Source organism: Corvus cornix, chromosome 20, assembly GCF_000738735.6.
Source record: "Corvus cornix cornix isolate S_Up_H32 chromosome 20, ASM73873v5, whole genome shotgun sequence".
In the NCBI taxonomy this organism is placed as follows: Eukaryota; Metazoa; Chordata; class Aves; order Passeriformes; family Corvidae; genus Corvus; species Corvus cornix.
The window spans coordinates 11,907,141-11,930,039 of NC_046349.1; the positions used below are offsets into that span (position 1 = coordinate 11,907,141).

Here is a 22,899-nt window from a genome sequence, read left to right on the forward strand (position 1 = left end):
GCACCGACTTTATGTGCCAATGCCCATTTGCATTTAAAAAGTTGGCAAATGCATGGCTGAACCTAAAGGGCAGATGTGAGGATGGGAGAGACAGGCGTGCTAAGAGGGAGGGGAGAAGAAACGTCCCAAAATCTTGCCTGATTTCAGAGGGTTCAGGCTGGCTTCTCCCACATATCCCAGACCATGGTCAAACATCTTGGATGAGACATGATGGGGACAATGTGCTCACATGTGCACAGGGTGTCACGCTGCATCGCCTGGGCTGTGGAGCAGGGAGGGGAGAGACATTGTTTTCTACCCTTTTGGAAATTTAGCCAGAGACAAGCTGATCCTGATCCAGCCAGCTGCATACATAGGGTCTCTTCTTCTCAACCCTTAAATTTCCTTTGGGCTCCCACCCTTCTGGGTCTCCCAAGCCGTTTTGGAATCCACTTTTTCTCAGACTCTACATTTTACTTTTGGGACTCCCACCCTTTCTGGCCTCCAGTCTTCTTTTGGCCTTTTACTCCTTTCCAGCCTCCCACCCCTTTCTCTCTCTCTGTGCAGTGAGCTGGCTGAGCAGGAGGAGGAGGTCCAAGCTTGTTGCCACACGTCGGTGTTTGGCTCGGCAGAATTCCTTTCTTTCCTTTCCTGTCACGCTCAGTGTCGGTGCCCATTCCAGCGGGGTGGTGATGGTGGTGCACATGGGCCTGGAGGCTCTTGGCTGCCCATGTGCATTCAGGTGACACCTCGTGTTTGCAGGGCCACTTTTGAACAGCTGCATGTGAAGCGTCTAAATCAGCCTGACCTTCACATCGGTGAGCCCAGCCTGCAACCCCTGCTGCAGTAATTTACAGCAACTCTCTGATCCTAAATCTTTTCCTGGGATGAAAAAGTTGCTTATCTCTGTCCTCCCAGGTACATGGGAAGTAACTTTTTAAAGCTTTATTTGAGAGCAGTGATGTGCTGATACATTCCCTTGAGCCTCCCAGCCTGCTCTCTTGCTGGAGAGGCAGGAGCTGTGTGAGGAGCGGGCGGTGTGTCCGTGGCCCCAACGTGGCATGTCTGGCAGCAACAGCCTCCCTTGCTCTCGGGTTAAAGGCCACTTTTATAGGCCAGTAGGACTCCTTCCGATCAGACTGTACTAATTAGTACCAATTAACCATTATCAGTGACAGCCAGTTCTTCCAGGCTTCATAAAAGAGTCCTGCGTACACGCGTTTCTCTGGCGAACCTCCTGCGGGATGCAGAGCTCCCACCCAGCCCACAGTGTCTCAGCTTGCCAGGCCCTGGGGAGGATCCATGTCCCATAATCCCTTCAGTGTTGCAGGTAGTCACACACTGATGGGTGAGGGAGAAGTTAGGAGTTGTCTTTTATTGCAAACTTTTTGCTGCTTTGTTCTCCTCACTTGAAAATACATCTGCTGGGCATTGCTCCTGGGGTGTTGTGCAAGATTTTGCTGTGGCTCTTCCTCTTCGGTACTCCATAGCCACTGCCCTCGCTCTGGGCACGGGGTGTCAGGAGACCCTGAGCTTTCACCACACTCAGCAGCATGTGGGGCTCAGCTCTGTGTGATTGCAGAGGAGACAGAATGTGATAAATAGTCCACCAGTGCCTTCAAGAGCAGAGTGCTGCCCAGGGCCATGGGTAGGCAGTCTGGCACTGCTGGATGTGGCAGAGAGGTCTCTGGGGTGGGCTGAGTGATCCCAGAAGCTTCACAAACCTCTGTAGAGCTTTGGCATTGCCATCAGGCATGATCAGGAGAGCAGTCCTGGGGAAGCAGGGGAGAGAGGAACGGGACCTCGAGAGACAGTGTCTGGTGTGGGAAAAGCATGTGGGGTCACTAACCAGGAGTGGTGGCACCCCTGGTACTGCTGGCCCTGCAGAGGTGGTAGGCGTGGGAGCAGGTGTCTGCTGGCCACAGGGGAGCTGTGCCAGGACGAGTTCCCAGGAGGGGAGCTGGGGTGTGTGTGCAGCCGCTCGGAGGTGGCTCCCATCACTGACGGATCCTTTCTGTTTTTCTTTCAAATGTCTCCAGGCACTGAATGTTTAGGTCGCACCTTTCCAGGTAAACTGGGTAAGTGAAGTATTTCAAGAGTTGCCAAGATCTAATTACGAAGGCTGATTGCATGATTGCAGCTGCTGTACCGTAAACACCCCGGTTACTGCTCCACGGAACGGGTGGGACATTGCCTGGCCCCGAGAGCAGCAGGTACCTGCTCTTCTGGTGCAGAGGGGATGCAGTGGTGTCTTCAGAGGCTGACTGTGCAAACTTTCTATTTTTTGTCTATCCATATGTGGCTGCACTTTGGTAATCCTGGATGGGATTTTTTTTCTTCTGCTGTTCAATGTAGAAACATGTTCAAAAGCTGAGTGTCCTTTTAAGCACCAGCTCTCTTCCATGTGCTGCTACTCTGGCAAACTGATGAGCAGCATTACATTGAGGAAAGAGACTTTCACTCTATTTTATGAAAGTAGTTGACATTCTGAACCTTTTTAAGTCATGGGATGTGGGACTTCTGCTGAGTGTGGCCAGAGATGCTCACAGACAAAACCAGGTGTTGGAAGCCTTGCTAAACCAGGCTCCTGGATTTGAGCTGAACCTGTTCATGAAAGAGCCTTTAAAAAGACACTGTTATAATGTTCGTGGGTCTGTCTCTCAGTTTAGACTTGAGTTCATGACAGTACCTCAAAAGTAAGGTGTCTTTGCTCAACTGTGGTGTTGCAAGCCTGCTGGGGAAGAACCAGCTAAATAAAATGTTAACAAGGGGTAAATAAATGATTTTAATAAATGGCAAATCAATTGCTATAGAGCCTGTGAAGTCAATAGAGCTTATGACCTTGGCTTATAACCACACTCAGATCCTTAACATGCTTATAATGCCTACAAATCATTCATTAGGCTTTTATCAAGCATCAATTAGTAAAAGTCATGATCTAAAATAAGAGGAAAAAAAAGGAATTATTTCAGTTCCTTTATTTCGAGCCTGGTGGCACAATTTGGTTGCACAGCAGGATAGTCCTTGCCTATGCAAAAAAGCTGTAAGACACCACTGGTCCCCCGGCAGCGTTATCGTGGTGCAGACATCAGGCAGGGAACTGCGGGAGCCCGAGGCTGGGATCAGCCCCGGAGCTGGGACACTCACACCAGCCCATAGAGAAACTGTCCTGCAGCAGGCAATGGTTTGTTTACATTTATTTGATATTAATGCCTTAAGATCCCAGCGGATAAGGCGGGCAGAGGGAGCCCTGGTGTCCCCGTGCTCAGGGCAGCTGCTCGGGGCGTTTTCACTCCAGCAAGAGGTGTTTGGCTGTCTCTCCACGGCTGTAAAACTCGCACCCGTTTTCTTGTGCTGTGATTTGGGAAAGCGTGTGAGCAGGGATGTGTTCGAGCTGTGCTGCTCTTCCTGCTTTCCCTGGTCTTCCCATTTTGTGTGTGTTTGTGCCTCGGGGAGGGAGGCAGAGATGCAAGTGAAAACATGCGGTTTTCTTAGAATATAAATAACAGAAAATTAAGTATAATTTTTGTTTGTTGTAGAGTCATTCCCTGCAGTCTCCAGTTGTTTGCTCCTTTGCTGCACTCCTGTGCTCTTCGGGTTTTTTTCATCTTACCAGATGGATACTATTTGGAGTGTGCTGCAGGACACTTCGGTGATCTTGCTGCGGGGTTCATTGTGCGCCCAGCGAAGAGCTGCGCTTGCAGACATCAGTGCATGCCCGGGCTTCTGAAAGCTCGGCCTGCCAGACGGGGCTGCCTCTATCAGACGGCTTTTTGCCTCGCCTTTGTTGTCTGGGTCCTTGTCTGCAGCTCCAGCCTGGGCCGGCATTCCCAGACATCGCCACCTCCACCACCCGCATCCTCCCGGAGCGTCCTGGTGCTGCTTGCAGAGCCAGAACCCCAGGGGGAGATGGCCGTGCCCATCCCTGTGCCACCTGGTCTAAAGCCCTGCACATGGTGGGTCAAAACACCAAACCTGGGCAGGGAGCGGCACTACCTCCCTCAAGGGAGGTTTGGCTTTCACTGGGCTTTTTTTCCTGGGTTTTTAAGGTATTCCACCATCTCCCTGGTAACTCCTGGGTGTCTGCGGTGTGGATGTCAGGCTCTTGGATTCCTGTACATGACTTGTGGATCCCTCTCTTGCCTGCTGAGAGGGAACAGTTCGGCCGAGCTGCAGCCTCTGCCCAGATCTGTGCACTGGAGCATGGTCAGGCAACACTGTGTCCCCTCCATGGGGAGTAAAAAAAGAGGTGCTGCAGTTTCTGCTGGGTTTTGTGTCAGCTCTCCTGCTTCTCATGGAGGCTGGCTTGGACATGGGTACAGAGGGGGAGGAGGGAATGCCCTCAACAAATGGCTATTCATCTTGTTTAGGAGGAGATGCATTCCTTGAACTCTAAAATCAGAGGGCAGGGTGGAGGGTTTTCACCAAGCAAAATTCACATAGCTAAACATGTAAGTACGTGAAAACACATGATTTCTTAGAGGTTTGGGTGAATTCTGAGAGAAGCTGGGTCATGCTCTGCATTCACTGAGATGCTCTGTGAAAAAGCCAGTGTGCACCATTCTTTATTTTATTGTTGTGGGTTTGGGCATTTTGTTATATTAGTCTTAAATGCGTTTGTTTCCATAGCTGCACACTGCTGATAAAATCCCAGTGTGGGATCTCTCAGTCTCCCCGTGCATGTGCACCAAAAATAAATCCCAGGCAGTTGTCAGGAGATGAGCTGCTGCCATGGCAGGTGCCAAGCGTGTGAGGAAGTCCTGGCTGGACCCTGCTGAGGCTGCAGGTGTGTAGCATCTCACCCCGGTGCCACCACGCAGGGCCCTGCCACAGCTCCCTGTTCTGTTGGTGCCTCAGTGGTCCCAGGGAGCTGGAGCACCTGAGGAAGGCGTTGCCACAGGACTGGTGATGTTTTGGAGAGGGGGTAGGAAGCAACAGAGGCAGGGGGAGAAGAAAGTCCTCGTCCTTCATCTTTTTGTTGTGTAAGGTATGGATGTGGTAAGGTGTGCTGGTGAAGGATTGGCATCACGTGGCCACCAGGACAGTAAAACTCCCCACTTGCTCTGAATTCACTGCATTTGCCATCAGCTGTTGAAATTTCACCTCTCATCACAAGGAGGTGGGGATTTAATAGCTGTTTAAACTATCTCAGCTGCTGGGTCTGGTTTTGCTTGGTCTCAGGCTGTAACTTCAGAGGTCCAGCCTGGAGCTGGCAGAAGGATGGGGGCGCTCCCTGAGGTGGCTGCTGGCTGTGCCCAGGGTTTCAGGTCCTGTGTGGAGCGGTGCCACTGGGCCAGTGAGTGTCTCTGATGCCCAGGGTGGCACCACACCAGTGCCACCATGGGTCATGGTGGTTTCTTAGCTGTATAGCTGGGCTGGAGCACATCTTCCAGGTATTTATTTACTTTTCCTTCAGGAATAGTGAAACTAAAGGGTTTTGTTTTGCCCAAAGTTCTGATCTGTGGGTTCCCAGGTTTGCGTGCGGTCCCACTGTGTGCTGGGTGTGCTTGGGGAGCTGCTGCTCCTGCTGCCTGGGCTGACATGGTCAGGGCATGGCCAGGGCCTGCGATCACCCCAAAACCGTATCCTGAGGGCACTTAGGGGCGGCTGGCCGGGAGTGCTTCCCCTCACTGCTCTGCCAGGGGTGTCCTTAACCCCCCCGGATGCTCTCTCTCCTTTAATGCATCTTTTTAAGTACTGGGTAATAGTGTTTTCTTTCTGGCAGAGACCAACGAGGGCTTTTAATAGGTCTTTTGTTTTCTCTTCGTGCGGTTCCCTGGCAGTAACCGGCCATTAGCTCCAGCATTTATTTAGGGTATTTGTATTTTTATATGTGGGGACCTCAAAACTGAGAAGCCAAGGGGTTTGATCAGGATCACACAACAAATACGTGTTAAAGCTGGGACTTCAGCTTTCTCTGAATGTTGAGCTGACCTCTAGGCTTGGCAGAGAGTGAACATCTCGGTTTGTCTCCTTTTAACTGAGCCAGACAGGGAAAGCAGAGAATAAAGGTTCTGTGGAAGGAAGCATATTTTTTTTTCACTCTTTCCTGTTGGCAGTCTGCACGGAGCTGGAATTGCAGGATCACGGTGTTCAGGAGTGTGAGGATGGTATGTGTAAAATACACGGAGGCAAAGGGAAACCCGGGGCTGGAAATCTGACGGGCTCCTTCACCTCCCCGGGTTCCAGCTGCGCTGGGAAGTGGAAGCTACCCTGCAAAGGCTGTGCTGGGGAGGAAGGGTGGGCTGTGCGAGCCCCCTCCCCCGGCAGCGTTTCGGGGCGATGCTGGGGCTGCAGCTGGGGGCTTGCCCTCGCTGCTCCTGCCCCGCAGCGCCTCTGTGCCCGCCTTGTCTGAGCAGCCCCAGTGTGCTGGAGCACAATGCTCCCTTCACTCCCCGTCAGACTGGAGGTCTAGACGCTCTCCCTGCCTTTTGTTATCAGGGTCACAGGTTAGGGAGCGTTCCCAGCTCCTTTTCCCTCCGCTGATCAGGAATCCCTCCCCGCATCCAGTGCTGCACCGGGGCACCCCTCCGGAGGGAGTCACCCCGCTACCCAAACACGCTTAGACTTAAAATTATTGTGGCAGCTCCCAGAAAGAAATGCGCCTTTGAAAGGCAGTCGGGATCACCCCCACTCCAGTTCTTGCCGGCACAGATGCTCAGCTGACACCAGCTAAATAGAAACCTTTTAGCCCTTGCCAGTAAGTCTGGAGCAAACTGCCAAAAAAGCATCGAGGACCAAGATACAAAACGAAGTCAGGCCTGAGCAAAGTACTTGCAGATGAAGGATGGAACTGATGTGTTCTGTCTCTTGATTTTTAGCACATGAGGTGCTTCAGTCTCAGGGTTTTTTTTTTAAATACATGGTGGCATTTTAAAGGTTTTCAGCAGATACAAAGCAAGTAAGTCCCCTAGCAACAAAGGGATGTTTTTTCCCTTAATGCAGGCTTTTTTAACGTGAAGCATTTGTGAAATTTTCCTTCCCCCTTGAAGACAAGTTTAGCTGAAGGAGACATTTTTAGTGGCTTTTAGATATATTTAGAGATGGGACTTGAACCTGTGATGTTGCTCCTGCCCCAGCCCACCCTTTGTCAGCCTTGCCCTGGCCAGGAGGTGCTTCTGGGCTGCAGCCCGTTGTCTGGAGGAAGGAGGTGCAGAGATGGGAATGGTTCGATAAAGAAGTTGGGAACAACTTTTTTCTTCTTCCTGGCAAGAAGACATAACAAAAAATTGGCAGGTTCATGCTTTTTATTATTGAATTAAAATCTATTAAATAGTAACAGAGAGCCAAAACCTGAAATTGCTGTTAGGCACTGCTCTTGGTGAAGTGAAATGCTTCTGGATCTGGCTCACTTCTGCATTTCACGTGTGTGTGTGCATGTGTATCATGTGTGAAGAATGAGTCTATGAAGCTCAAATAGAGGTTTTAAATAGAAATAATGCTGGCAGCTCTTTCTCCCTGAATCCAAGGCTATTATGTGTCTGGCTCTTGCCAACATGAATTGCAGAGGAAGTTCATGTGAACTCCATGGCTGATCTGACAGCTGCACAGCCATGGTGGGTTTGAAGCCCAGGCACAGTTGAGCAGAAGTGATGACATTTTTTGGTGTTTCTTCTTTTCAGAGGGTGAAGGGGGACCAAGGGAGCCTATTTCCCACCCCTGTCCTGGCACATGCAGGGATGGGCACATTGGGCAGTGGTGGCCCAACTTCTTCCCCAAAGCTTTACCCGTGGTCCCAGATGCTTCCACTCTCAGGGGAATGTCACTGATTTGTGCCACTGATGGGGGACATGAGGGGGACACAGACCATCCCACTGGCAGTGGTGGAAATCACAGAGCCCCCAAACCTGCCTCTCGCCCCTGTGAGAATCCTCATGCACCTGTGTGCAGTGGGAACAGTTTGGGGTTAATTCCTCTGCAAACCCGCAGTGCAGCGAATGATGCTGCTTGTACAGGGCATGGGGGGAAATAATGTTAAATTAAACTCACCGTAAGGGAAGAAAAGCATCCAGCCTCATTCTTTACTGCTCATTTTAGTAATTTCTTCCAGATAACCTACACATCTGTGTCAGTGCAATTAAAGCAGAAATTCTGTCTAATGAACAGTTGTAGCCCTTGGGCTATTGCGGAATGAACAATGAAGTTGGAAACAGTCTTATTAAAATAATAATTAAGAAACAAGGGTTGGGAGACAGGGGGAGGTGCAGATGAGGTGGTGGTGGGATGCTATAGGGTGAGGAGCAGAGGAGAGCTGACTTCGACCTGGTTCTGAACTTCCAGGGGTGACTCCCGCCATGACCTTGCCCTGTAGAAGGGACTGGGCAGTGAGGCTGGACCCGGGGCTGGGCACAGGTCATGCCAGGGACATGTGGTCATTCCATGTCACAACAAAACAGTTTCTCAAGCCCGTCTTGCACTGGAGTGGGAGTGGTGGCCCAGGCTGTGGCCTGGCCCTGTCACGGGCAGTGTTTGCCCTCCTGTTCAGCAGATCAATGATTTTGGCTGTGTATTTTATTTTGAGGTTTTCTTCAACAGCTGATGAAGCTCAGAGAGGGAGGAGAATGTTTCTTGTGTTAGGCAGGATTATATCTTGTTTTGCTTTCCCCAGAAAACCATCCTTTCTCAGTAAACCCAACACTCTGCTCACCCACATAGTTTGCTTTAACTTTCTTTTCTCTTTTACATTCCTGAGGACTGGGACTGACCAGGCTCAGCTGTGTCAGTGATGGGGACTGGCCAGTTTTTCTCATGTGATACAGTTTATTCTTTTGTTTCTAAGTAAATAAAAACAAAAAATTCCTTTTCAGTGTTAACCCTTGGGGTTATAATAGTGTCTCTCTGCAAGTCATCATTTTTTGCCAATAAATCAGTTAAAACTTGGAGCTGGCTTTTTCAAACTTAATACACTCCTATTTAGAAATGCATGTGCTGCAGAAAGCGACTGACTCTCGGAATAATAAAAATAAATTTAAAAAAAAGCAAATGCCATAAAAAAAAAGAGGCCAGACAAATCCCAGTGGAATGATACATTGGAATGATTTTAGTGGGATTTATATCTACGAGCTGTGGGGGTTTTGTGGTTTTTTTTTTCTTTTGAAATGGTTGTGAACCAGAGTGATTACTTATCATTTTCATTTTAACTCCATCTGACAAATCGTTTTAGATGGAGAAAGCAATACTGCATCTTTAAATGGCTACTCTGTCAGCGCATCTTGCAGGGCTTTAAATGCCCTTTGTTATCACAGTCTAGACAGGACGCAGGCGGAATATTTGATATGTTATAAGGCAGAGATGTGACAAGGTTGAATTAATTTACTGGCTTATTTAAAACTGAATTTCAAAACATTTTTCCTTACAAACTTGTCTTTTTCTCTCTCTATCCTATATTTTTTTTTTTTTCGAAGTTCGTGCAGTATGTTTCGACTGTTTAGACTGGGAGAGGAGACATTGGCTTACTGCAGCCTGCAGTACTTTAATTGCCCTTTTTATGACTGTCTAGACATCATGCAGATGCATGTTTGTGGTGAGAAGACATTTCCCCCTCTGGTTATACGATAGTCTGAAACCTTTACATTCCCTATCTCCTTACCCCCTCTGCCTTGGAATGCGCTTTACTCCCTCCATCCCCGAAAATCACTTTTCCCCGTAGTTTTATTTTTTGAAGGACACTTCAGCCGCCGTTTTCCTGCTCTTTTCCACGTGCTGGCGTGCAAACGCTTAGTGGGGATGGAGGTGTGAGGAGGGGATGGCTCTCGGGGGTCGCTGCACCGGGGGTGTCCCCGCAGCGCTGTCCCCGCGGTGGGTGCGGGTGCCCGTACGAGCGAGCACATCGGCGCGCTTTGAATGGGTGCGGAGTTTTAGTTATGCAAATCGATGCATTAATTAACCCCGTTGCTATAGCTACTGCTTTATTGTTAAATGCAGTGAAAAGGGGACAGGCTGTGTCCATGGATAATCCTCCCGTCGGTGCTGTGCCCCCTCCCGCCCGGTGCGGGACAGCTGCCGCCCGCATCCCGCATCCCGGCGGGCAGGTGGCGGGGCAGTGCCGGCCCGACAGCGGCCGGGATGGGCCGGCCGGGGCTCTGCCGCCTGCCCCCGGGCCCACTGTGGGGGCTGACCCGGGGGTCGGCTCCGTGCAGCCCCCCCCGCCCCGTGTGTCTGGGGATGGGACGGAGGAGCGGGACAATGGGGCGGCAGGAGGGACGCAGCTGGGCCGGGATGGGGATGCTCGGGGGAGGGGGGCAGAGCACCCCGGGATGGGGACTGGGTTGCTCAGGGAGGGTGGGGAGGCCCAGGACGGGGATGCTCAGGGAAGCCCAGGACTAGGATGTTCAGGAAGGGCAGGTGACCCCAGCCCGGTTCTTGGCCCCAAACCCCATCTGTGGCTGGCCTTCTCTTTGTGTGTGCCCTAAAACCTGCACATACAGAACCCCCCAACAAAACAGACTTCCCAGCAGATCTGCTGTGGGAGTTAAAACCTTTCTCAGGCTGTTGCTGCAGCTGAGGTGGAAGTAAATTTATTACCTTTAATTTTGTCAGATTTGGGGCGGTTGTACTCACCTCCCCCATTCACTCTGGTGTGTGTGTATATATATATAAATATAATTTTTTTCCACATCTCTGTGAGAGTGTGCACATGCATTCGCTTCCATCTGGTGGTAGCAACCAGTTCAAGAACTCAAATCCTGCAGTGACCAGACACAGTGTGCCTGTCTGGGCATTTGCATGCATTTTGCATGTTTTCTCTCTGCAATGCATAATTTTGCCTGTAACTTAAGAGTGTCCTTGTTCTCTGGCAGTAACTTGCCTTGTGAAAGGTTGCTCCTCTGGTGCGCGGGAGCTACAGAGTGGCACTGATGGTAACAGCGCTTGGGAAGAGGCAGAGCAGGGAGAGTTTCCCGTTTTTTGGCCCTGGACGGTGCTGAGGAAATCCGGTCGCAGTTCCAGCCCTGTCATGACCTGTGTGGCTTTGGCCAACTTGCTCAATCTGGGTTTCGACACCCGTCTGCGAGCCAGGGCAGCCCCTGTGGCACTGCTGCCCAGGGCTGCATGTCCTGGAGCCCCCAGGGGAGCTGCAGCATCAGGACAGGGGCACGGCAGGGTCTCCAGCACCGCTCCCAAATGTCACGGGGCTCCATGGGGCTGTGCTGGTTGATAAGTGAGGTAGTGTGAGGGAGCCATGCTGGTACAGAGGAGAAATGCTGAAGGAGCACAGGTTCCCCAGCCACAGTTCAGGGTGTTTTGTGGCTTTTCTGCACCTCAGTTTTGTCCCTAGCCGGGTGCTGGGTGTGAGTTGATGGGTGTCATGCTTGTGTCAGGGAGGCACAGGCACTGCTGCTGTCTGTGTCTCACTCAAGGTGCCCCTTCTTGAGCACTGGTCCCACAGGACTCGCTGGGCACCGTGACAGGGGTTGGGTGCTGGCACTGGGGCACCTGGAGCTGCCTTGGACTCTGACAGGGCCATAGCTGAGTGCACTGGGGATTGACCCACGGATGGTTTCCCCAAGAATAAGTGGAAATGGAAACTTCCTAGGGGACAGCCAGGGTGGAGAGACACCTGGTGAAACCCAGCGTATACAGCGTTTGTTTAGCTGGAAGAGGCTGTGGTTGATGCCGATGACATCCACAAACCCCCATCTCCACACCCACATGCTGTCCCCGCCGGCTGTTGTGCGCTGGGGTGTCCCACACAGAGCAGGACAGCCTGTGCCATCTCCCTGCTCCGCTGCCGCCTGCCTTTCTGTGTGCACAGCAAGCGCAGCCTGCTGGCTCCTCGTGACCTTCACAATTCAAGGCGCCTTGTTGTGCTGGGCTGGGTGACAAATGAATCCCATATTCCTTGGTGTCTCCGTGGCAGCAGGAGGAGGGAGCAGCTCCGGCACTGCTGGGTGACGCGATGCAGGTGGATGCAGCTGATGGAGGCTGCAGGTGCCCCGTCAGCGCGAGGCAGCTCCATTGCAGTGGGAGACAGGGCTCAGAGGAAGCTGGAATCAGAAACCCAGTCCCTGTCATTGCCGTTTGGAGAGGGGGCAAAGCCCTCCCTGCATGGAGCACTTGCTCTCCTTGGAGCATCCGTGTCTGGCAATTTGTCTGTGGAAACAGATGTGGGCAGCGACAAACATCTATTTCTATAACTAGAAACAAATTTGGTAATTGCCTCTTTCAACAGGACTTGCTCAAGCAGGAAATGAAATTCCTAAATGGCAGTTAGCAAAAGTATTTATAGCTAAGTTCATAAATGAGATGTGCTTTCCTTTGTCATGAGTTTCTGCTGGGTGGAAGGAAAAAAAAACCTCTACAGTAGCAAGCCACATATTGATGAGGAGTGTTTCCAGGGTATATGAAAATACTTATTTATTAATGTGTTTATTTTTACTGGCTGTTAGAAATACCCCTGACAAACAAAACCTGTTTGGTCTTTCAGGGTCAGCTGGTGGGGTTTGATCCGGATGTTGTGTGCTGTGTTTTTTCACTCATTATTTGGCAGTTTGTTTTTTTTTTCTGGTTCAGGCTATTTATGATTGCAGATGGTAAACTCTTTTTCCTGTGTCCCTCTCTCTGGATGCTCATGTTCAAAGGGGTGGGTGATGTTCTGGCCTCACTCACCCCTGCCCAGACATCATCCAGGCCTGATGCCATTGTGCTTCCTCTCGGGAAGCAGGAGATGCTCTGGATGTTCTCAGCTTGGTGGGGGCCATGAGCCCTGCTCAACATTTTCTAGTGAGCAAGCACATTTACCTGTCTTTTAAGTGCAAAATCAAAATGACTTTATTCTTTTAATCCAGTTTAGCTGTTCTCACCCTTGGGAGTAACTTCAAAAGCCATGTACTCCTTCCAGTCATCTCGGTAGGCTGGGATCAGCCTTACTGTGTGTGAAATACCTTGTCTAAAAATCCTGGAAAAGGGGAGGGTGATAGAAATAGGCACAGAAAAGAGAGAAGGAGTTGGCATATGCAAGATTTCAGAGAGTCTGCATGTCCCAAAGAACCTTGTTAGTTCTCATTGCTCTGAGGGAGCTGTTTCATGTCTTCGGGAGTTTCTCTAAACAAGTCTCCGGTTGACAGGTCTCTGCTCGGAGCCGGGAAGTGTCCTGGCTGACAGAGCTGCTGACCCCAGCTCTCACATTTGCCATTTCCCTGTAAAAGCTGAGTTCTGCCATGCTGATCCTGCCTTTCTGGCCCTTGGATGCAAGTCCCACTCCCCACAGCTGCCACCGAGCCGTGCGAGCTCGGGAAGGTCACCTTCTGAAAACAGGCCCAGTGGTGTGGCCAGGACAGTTGCTGTGTTTTTTGAGCGCTAAAAAATTTTCTGAGGCACAACCAGTTTGATATTTCTGTGACTATTAAGCATGAAATGGGGCTGTTTCCCTTAAAACTAACGAAAATGGGGGTGGGGAGGTGAGGCCATCATTTGCCAGTGACTCAGAGGATGTGATGCTTGATTACCTGGGGTGACAGATGAAGAAAAAGAACTATATTAAACGCATTTATGGCCCAAGGCTTGGCGCTATGGACAGGACTTCTTGGGGCCCTATTCCCTGTTTTCCAGCAATGTTTTTTCTCAGCTGGCTCCTTTTCTAAGTCTCACTTGCTCCTTGCCCTCCTGCCCCATCTCAGCCTGCCGTCACTGGCTCACACGGCGTCTTTTGTGCTCGCTGCATCAGAATTGTCTGTGCTGAATCCAGAAATGCAGTTTAGCTGTTAGCTGCACTGATGATGCATGAAGTAGCCCAGTATGAGCTCTTCCCAGCTGTCCTGCCTGTTGTCACAGGCCTGATCCTGGTCCCTGCAATGCCTCGGTGCTGCTGCAGCTTCAAGGTGCTGCCAGTCAGTGCCAGCAGTGGCACTATCAATATTGAGATAGTATTCTGTATCTATCTGCAGTACTTACTGTGCTGTCTTGTAAACAAATACAGTTGTGGGCAATCTGATGGGCCCTTTGGATCTGGTTTTATGGAGGCATTAGAAGATAAATGTAGCAGATGCTAATACAAAAATAGTGCAGTAATGACTTCGCCTTCTCTGATTGTTTCTAAGATGACCTAGCAGACGAGCAGCAGAGGATGAGTAATCTGCTGTCTGAAGTTCTTTGTTCTTTCATCTCTTCTTTGCTGTCCACAGCCTCTGAGAGGGAAAACACTCTTAAAAGAGAGTAAGAGTGTGTAAGAGAGTGTGTGTGTTAAGAATGTGTAACTGTGTGTGAGTGTGTACGACTGTGAGGTTTTTTTAACTTTTTTTCTTAGGAATTGTGGCTAGTGCAGCTACATTTCTTCAGTTTAGCTGTTATCTCCTGAGCAATTTCACTTCTTCTCATCACTTCTCACACAATACACAATTCCAGTACGCATAGAAATTGTAATTGAAGCTTGGGGATGACTAGTTTGACCTGCAGATGTGTGTTATACCTGGCTGAAAGCAAGGGTTATCTTGGCCAAGACCCTGCCTGAAAGCTGTTCTGTCCACCTGTAAATGATAGCTGGAGTGTCTGAAATGATTGCAACAAAATACAGGTTTTGGGGGGTTTTTTTTCTCCTTTATACTTGTGGTGGTTTGGAGAATTTGTCTTCTGCAGAGATACTCTGTGTGGAAGGAAGAGCATTAATAAAGTTTATAGGAAGCATTTTATGAACTGAAGTGTAGCTGTAAAAGGCAAGGCAATGCATTTAAAGTGTAACCAAGCCTCACCTCCCCTACGGCCGTGAGGGTGCTCCCAGCATCACCATTGACTCAAGTCACTCTCCCTCCTTGTAAATATATTAATTAATTTAAACCTGTGGGTGCCAGTATTTTGTTTATAAGGACTCGAGGAAGCTCCTAGATGCACCTTCCTGCAGCAACTTCTGTGGAGCCATGAGCGTGGTCTGCAGTGGGAGGAGTGCAGCCGCCACACATAAATCCATACATTTCAGACACTTTAGAGCTTTACGGTGTTGATGACTGGACAGCAGGATGGGCACCAAGGGCATGAGCTTCTTCTAAATCCAGGAGAGTGGAGACCACGGCCTTTGGAAGCAGGGGAGTCCCCATCACTCATTAATACATTCAGATAATCCATCGCGAAGCCCTTGCTCAAGGCCACGCGTGGTGTGAAGTGGCGAGCGAGCAGCGAACGTGAAGAATGGGACGTGACAAGTCATTCTCCTTGGTCACGAATACCCCGTTTTAGGGTGGTGAGAATCTGGGGAAAAAATGCTTAGTTGCAAAACAGTTGCACGCACAGTGCCCGGCTCCCGGAGCTGCCGCGTCTAGACAGAAAATACGGAAAAGCAGGTTGTGTCACTTAAATGTGATGTCTGAACCTGTTAGTTTGAAACGTATTCTGGAATAAAAATTATGCAAAATTAAATTAGTGTGACCTTGCTTTGCATTTGGAGGCGGAATATGCCCATCTTGTAAAGCCTAGTGCATTTATAACACTTCCCTTGGGGAAAATTACAGAGAGAAATGGAATGAGGTCTCTTCTAATTGAAAAGTGACGATGATTAGGAAGCCAAATACAAAATGTGTTGAGTATTTTTTTTCTTGTTTTGTTGTGTGTGTGTTTTTAAGAATACCAGTAGAATTATAAATTATGTGCTTTGCAGTTTGGCTTGTTTTTCATTCCCCAAAGGCTTTTTATTAGCATAGCAGCTGAATTGCACTTGTATAATAACATATTAACTCAAACTTTGGGTTTTTAATGATCTTTCTTCATTAGTTTGACTGAGCTGCTTGGATAAAAATCTTACTGAGTATATCCAGCTTTCCAGTGTGTTGGGTTTGTTTTCACTTCTGCAGAAAAGCCCGTGAAGACAAGTTAAAACAGAGAGAGAGCTGGCAGAAACTTTAGTGCCTCGAGTGGGTATGAGTCTCTTGAAACATGAAAAGCACAAATTCAGTGTGTGGGGGGTTTTTTTATGTTTGGTTTGACTTTTATTTTATTTTTTCCAAAGGCCAGATTGGGCAACCTGAGTGTTCTTGCTCATCTCTGCATACAGGATGGGTTTGCTTCTGGGCATGGTAAGGCTGGGCTGCTCCTCAGAGCCTGGGCTTGGGGTAGAGATGGGGCAGGAGGAGCATCCCTGCTGGAAAGCAGCATCCCCTTTGTTCTGGTAATCATCCTGTGCCTTCCTGTTGCACCTCTTGGCGAGTGTTGTGTAATCCCCAATTACAGCAGTCCCAGAGCACTGAGGGATGGATGAGACACTGGTGTGTTGTCCCAGATGCTGATGGAATTCCCACCCTTTCTTCTGCTTCAGGCTCTGCTGGTTCTGTGCCTGTGTGTGCAGGAAGCCTGGTTTAGATAATTTGTAAGTGACACATCTTGTGTGTTCCTTCCTGGGAAGGAGTTATGGCAGTACTTCCCCATGGCCAAAACCTCACCTGTGTCACTGAAGTACCAGGACCAATTTAGCAAGGTTTAGTTCATTTAAGGGATCTCTTGTCCTAGGAAAGGAACTTTTCTTTACTACTACTTTGGCCTTGTTTTTCTTCAGAAATACAGCCCCTTTTAACAGAAAAGGAAGTTTTCCATCACTGGCTTAATTTATATTTTTTCTTGTGTTTTCTTGCCATGGCCAAAGCACATGCTGCATTTTGAGGCTGAAGTGACTCATCCTCTTAAAAACATTTGGGGGTTTTTTGTTTGGATTTTTCTTTTCCATAATGGTTTGTGCAGAAGATGGGCTCTGCACCCAGGCTGGGTGGCTGCTCTGCTGCCCACGGGGAGGGCAGGCACAGGGGCTTTAGGATCTGGCTCTTCATGGGTGACCAGGGGAGCACCCAGGGGAACTGTGGGGAGCCCTGCTGGTGGTTGGGTGCTGGATGTCAGGGGGATGCTGTCAGTGCTGAGTTACAGCTGGCTCCAGGAATGTCTCTGGGGTGTGTAGGGACACCCCTACACAGCGGGGGTGACATGGGAACAGTTGCTGTGTCTTTTTTTAAATGGTTTTGCGTCGTCCCCTTTTGCAACCCTTTAGGTTTTGGTGTGTTTGTGCCTGTGGTCAGTCTGGGTTCTGCTCAGAAGCAGCGAGCTCCTGTTCCAGCCAGTTCCTCCAGCACAGGGCACCGGGGGCAGCTTTTGGGTCCCACAGATGAGCTGTACTGCTTTGGGGCTGGATCAAATTGTTGGGAATGTGGTTTTCTTCCATGCTCTTCCCCTCACAGTGGCACTGGGCAACTTGTTGGGGTTGCTGTGAAAGACCCAGAGCTTGTCTTTTATTCTAGCTGAAAAGCATTTTTAAGGCAAAACTCCTGTACAATGTTTGGCTTTTAATCCCTCTCTCCCCACCCCATGTGCAACTGTCCAGAGTAGGGGCAGCTGTGTTTTACGTGGAAGGATACGGGCTCCTAGTCCCTCATCCATCCAACTCCAAGAGCCAGATAAGGCTCCTGCTTTCAAGGCATAATTCTGCTTTCTGCAGGCAGTGGGCAGAGCTGATGGAGCATTTTGGGCAGTGGCAGAAATAGCTGCTGTTTAGCAGAAAGAGCTCCAAGGTAACTGGCAGCACTCACCACCTGGACTGTTTTCTTGACATTTATTTGCTTTTACTGGCACTCAAATGCCACCTGTCAGGAGAAAACTTTCCATAAAAAAAAAAAAAAAATTCCTGACTCAGCAGAAGCCACCCCAGCTGGTATGAGTGGTGCCCTTTGAGTTCTGGTGGGCCTTGCTGTGTATCTGCAGATATACATGTGTGTGTCTGTATAGATTAAATACAGATGGCAGCATCCATGATAGCTTCAGGCATGGCTTTCCCAAACTGGATTTTATAGCTGTCGCTGCTGAGAAGCAAACAAAGTGTAAATCCCCAGAATGATTGAATTTTCCTGTCTGGCCCCTCCTTCCCTCCTTTATACTGGGCACTGGAGTTGCTGCTGCCCAGTCCTGGGCACTGCTGGCATGAAGGGGGGCTGGGGGGAGTGACTGAGCACTTTGGGAATGGCATGTACTCCCTGGGCACCAAATTCATGGAAATAATAACCCAGCACTATGTTTGCCTCCAGTACTCAATTTTCCTAAGCCTCAGAGAGGTGTGAGGAATTATTTCCTTAGGAAATTTTAGGAGTGGCTTCTCGCTGCCTCGTGCCAAGTGTCTGCAGAGTTAACGGGATAGTCTGTTGTTTGCTTGTTCTTGTTTGTTTGGAGGGGTTTTGGCAGTTTTCCTTTCTGCCAGTTCAAGCCACTCAAGCTGCCGCTGTCAGCTGGCCGAGCCGCGAGCTGAGGGCTGTCTGGAGCTCTGGGATGTGGCCCCGTGGCAGACGCATCGCACCCATCTGGCGTCTCACCCAAAAGCAGGAGGTCTCCCCGCCCGCTTCTGTGGCGGGTGGGCAGCTCGGAGACGGGGGGGCTGCCACTGTCTCCAGTGCTGTGCTGTCCCCTGGGCCCCCACTGCCTGACCCCTGGCACAGAGGGGACGTGTCCTTGTGCAGGGATGTGCCGGGGAGGAATCACTCCTGTCCTCCATGGAGGAAGCAGTGGTGGTGACGGGAAGAGAATTGCAGAAATTTAGCTTGCATTTAGCTGAACTGTTTCATTAGGATGGCTTGTGTTGGTTCGTGGCTCCACAGCCCTGAGAGAGGTACTGGGATGCTCCTGGTTTTGTGCCCAGCACTGAGGAGGGCTTTGGGAAGTACAGTCTGTGCTGTAGCCTGGAAACACTCTGCAGTATAGATTGTCTTTTTAAAGATCCCTCCTGGACACTCTTCTGTGACACTGAAAAACTGAATGAGTGAGGCTTTTGCGGGCTCAGGGCACACAGAGCCCACGTGTGAGAGCTGTAATGGGAAGGGTGCAGTGTTGTCAGTGGTGTCTCAGCCACTTTATTGTTCTTGTGCTGAGTTATCTGCTGCTGTTCCTGATGGCTCAAAGTCTGTCTGTCTGTCTCTCTTGCAGCGGAGCTGGAGTTTGTACAGATAATCATAATCGTGGTGGTGATGATGGTTATGGTGGTGGTGATCACGTGTCTGCTGAACCACTACAAACTCTCTGCACGATCCTTCATCAGCCGGCACAGCCAGGGCAGGCGGCGAGACGAGAACCTCTCCTCAGTAAGTCACACCCTGCTCTTCCAGCCACACATGCCAGGTTATCTTTGGCCTTGGCATCGTCTGTCTCTGTTACTGGGGGTGGGAGGGCGTTTTAGGGGTGCCTCTGACTCTTTAGGGTGCTGTGTGTGCTAATCTATGGACAGCCATAGCCTCTGCCTTTGCCCTGAGCTTTCCAAATCTGATTTTACATCAGTAAAGTGACTGCACGAGGCTGTTCTTGGCATGTCCTGCTCCTGAAACCATCACCCTCATCTGGTTGGGGTTCATATGCCTTGGTTTAGCAGACCCAAACTATCAAGTCCTTTTGCTCCAGTTAGAGAGTCTCAAGTGACTGTATGAAAACTTCCTGCCTGCCTTGCAGGGAGCAGGAAATCCTGACTGACTCGCTCCAGTTTTTACCAGTGCTGCTGCCATTACTGTGGTGCAAGGGGCAGAAAACACTTGTCAGCCAGACAAGCAGAGAGCTCTCCAAGGGGATGTGTGAGAGGCTGTCTGTAACCCAGGCTCCTGGCTTCATAAAAGCCCGAGGAGAAACGTGTGAATTGTCCCTCTGACAGGGATTTGAGGGGAAGCCTCTCCAGCCTCGAGGCAGATGTTGGTTCATACAGTTTCCTTAAAGTGTAGTGGCTCAGAGAAACTCAGAAGGATGTATAGAGAAAAGGCATCACATTTTCTTGGAAGGTGAGCATGTGCTGTTCGCTGCTGCCTCTGTGGCTCCGTCTTCAGTGCAGGGATGTCTTGTACTGATACTTCTCTTTGTTAGCATTCACCCTGAAGGGTCTTAGAGCCCTTTAAGTAGGGCTCCCTCAAGGTCACTGCTCCATGCCCCCTCCTCTGCAGGCTGCCAGGGCAGGCTGAACACACCGCTGGTGCTGTGGGGTGCTCTGTGTGGGGCCAAGCTCCCTGAATCAGATCCGTACTCACTGCAGGAAAAAGATCAAATATGGGGATTGCTTGGGGGTTTTTTCTTCTATTTTTCCATTTTCTTTCCTCTATTTTTATTTTTTTTTGAGAGAGATATTTAAGATCTTTCACTAAGCCAGGCTTCAGTGCAGCTGAAGGCTGCCCAGGGCTGTCCCTCGTAGCTGCTGTTGTTGTCACACGCCACACGCAGCAGACAGAGCTCCCTCCTCGGCCGCTTTGTGGGGGGGATGCCCCGTGGGAAGGAGAGCTGTGCAAACCCAACCCAGTTAACCCCCTCCTCGTTCCGTGGGCTGTGGGGCACCTCCCCAGAGGGCACGGCATGATCCCGGCTCGGGGTCGTCTGTCAACGCTGCAGTGGCATCAGAGTGCTGGGAATGCCTGATCCCACGGGGTGCCTGATCCCACGTTAAACCAGCTGGTGTGAGGGTGGAGATAGCTCAGGCACCTCCCTGCTTTGGGGATCAGAGCCCAGCTCCCCACACATATCCCAGCTCCACCCGGAAATCTTACATTCCTCTTACGATCCCGTGCGCCCACTTCCAGCAGCAGCAGAGTGTGGGCATCCGAGCACATGAGTTATTAAAAATAGCAGAAACATTGTTTTCCCATTTTCAGATTCTTTTACTGTATTATCATGTCCAGAATGTTTTACTTGCACAATGCCAAATCGTGTCATTTTACATTTTCAAAGCAGAGTTCAGATCAAGCCCTCTTAATTTTAATACAGTAATTTCTGTTTTCTTAAGTGGCCTGCTATTTATTTTCTTTAAAGAGAGTTAAGAAGGCTAACATGGAAAGAGAAGAGAAAATCACATGGAGATTGACCAAAAATTTCAGGTTGAATGAAAAATTTACTCTTTCAAAAACAATTCCTTTTTCCCCTTTATTATTTTTTTCTATTTTAAATTTTACCAGGCCAGAATTTCTACCCATTTTTTGGTTCAGCTCTGTTACTTATTCAGCCTTGAGACACATCAGTGATTAAATGGCTTTTCAGCAGAGTTTGACCTCTGTGCCTCTGCTCGACCCCAGTGAGGATGTGGAGTCTTCAAAACCTTTTTTGGAGCTAAGGAGAGAAATAGGAATATATAATTTTGGTTGGTTTTTTATTATTTCCCATCTTTATGGTTGTTCCCCATCTCCCTGCCCTGTCCATGTGGTGTGTGCAGCACTGATGGAGTGGCAGCAGAGATTCCCTGTGGTCCCAGCACCTTCCTGATGGGACAGAGAAGGCCCTCATGTGCTAATGAGCGGGAAGCTCATTACAGTGGGATCCAGCATAATAAAGATCTTAAAGGCAGCACCTTTCAGGCTAAGCACAGCGTGTCTGTCGGTGGAAAACAGCTCCAGACTGAAGGAGAGCTGGAGCCTGGCAGGCAGAGGCCACACTGGGCTGGATACTGGTTTATGCAATCCGTTAAACTTGCACTGAACTGGTGTTGGGCTTTTTAAATCCCAAACTTCATTTTGGTGTCGTGACCGCAGATGGGCACTGGAGCTGCATTCACGCTTTTCATCTGCTGAAATATTAAAGCAGTTCATCCCGTGGTCAGGATGCTGCTGGGTTTGCTGGAGTTGTCCTTTTTTGTTGCTGCAGCTCAAAAATTACAGCTGAAGGAGAAATTAATTTCCCTAAAGGGTTTTTTAATGCGGCTCTTGCTGGCAAGCAGTTTTTGTATTACTTCATGCGTTTCTCCACCACCGTTCTCGCTGTACTTAAACTCTTGTCTCCTCACGACAAGTACTTTTGATTTTCCAGAACTAAGAATATTTAAGAAATGCTACTGACAACTCTCTTTGCCATAAGAATGGCACTGTCCCTGCACCTTTGGAACAGTGGTATCCCACTCCTCCAAGAAAAAGTAGTGTAAGTGCAATTTCCAAGCGCACCTTTGTCCCCCAAAATAGAAAATATGAGTCTTCCTGAAGGCTCAGAGACTTAATCTGTACCATGCAGCTTTACAGAGAAAATTCTCTGACATCACTAAAACAAGTAGTTCTCAAAAAGTTGAAGATTCATCTCTAAAAAGAAATTTAAAAGTAATTTTAGGTTCTGCAGCAAGTCCTGCAATACTTGCGGAGGCTTTTACAGCTGTGTTCCTCACCAGACAACAGAATCTCAGCTTTCCTTTCAGAGACCCGTGGCTTTCTAGACTGTTCATTGTTTAGATGAATTCAAGTCCTAAATATGCTGAAAATCAGAGGTGAGTGAGGAGAGGCCGAGGGTTTGCAGTGATGTTGCTCCTGCAGTTTTGCTTGGCTCAGTGGGGCTGTGGAGCCATCCCAGGGCCAAAGTGAAGGCTAAAAGCAGGGATGTATTCTGTCCCAGAGGCTTTGCCCTCCTCTGACTACTGATTTCCAGCAGTTTTAATCTTGCTGTGGAGTTTTCAGGAGAGCTGAGCTGTTCTCCAGATGGGCTTTGTGGTAGTGTGTGAGGTGGGGGTTGGCGTTGGGGAGCACTGGGTGCCTGTGGTCGGTCAGCTGTGGGCACAGGAGCATGGCCAGGCCCTGGAGTCCTGGGAGAGGTGGTTAATAGTGGCTGCAGAGATCCAGCTCCTGCAGAAAATGGGTCTCCTCTCTGCTGCTCCTCTCTCTGCACATCCCATTTTAGTGCTGTTTCTGTAGGTTTGCTACTCTTGCATCCACATGTTGCCCAGGGCATCATTCCTGGAGCTCATCTGTACAAACAGATAAATGGTGTGTGAGCCAGAGCTTTGATTCCAAACACATGGGCAGGATCTTGGTGCAGGCTCTGGGTGAGTGGGCACCTAGGGGTAGGGATGTTTTGGGTGGAGCAGCCCTCCCCATCCCCTGCCACCACGGGATGTCCCAGCTGAGCCTGGCAGGGCTGGGAAGCACCAGGCTGCAGCCACCCTCGTGGGAGCTGGCTGACATCACTCCCGGGAAAGGGGGGAGCAGATGGGATATTGCCATGGCACTGCCCACTGCCAAGTTAAATATAAAACAT

General features: G+C 49.7%; 1 protein-coding gene across 3 annotated transcripts in view; it reads left to right on the forward strand.

Moving 5' to 3' along the window:
* The window catches only part of PMEPA1 (prostate transmembrane protein, androgen induced 1), a 39,673-nt gene that overhangs the window by 13,507 nt on the left and 3,267 nt on the right, over window positions 1-22,899 (forward strand). For 2 of the 3 annotated variants that reach the window (XM_039563433.1, XM_039563432.1), the window contains exons 2-3: window positions 2,019-2,057; window positions 18,853-19,007. In XM_039563433.1, coding sequence (XP_039419367.1) covers window positions 2,019-2,057; window positions 18,853-19,007 — 194 coding nt within the window. The remainder of the gene's footprint in view (window positions 1-2,018; window positions 2,058-18,852; window positions 19,008-22,899) is intronic. The other variant, XM_039563434.1, reaches the window with a different exon arrangement.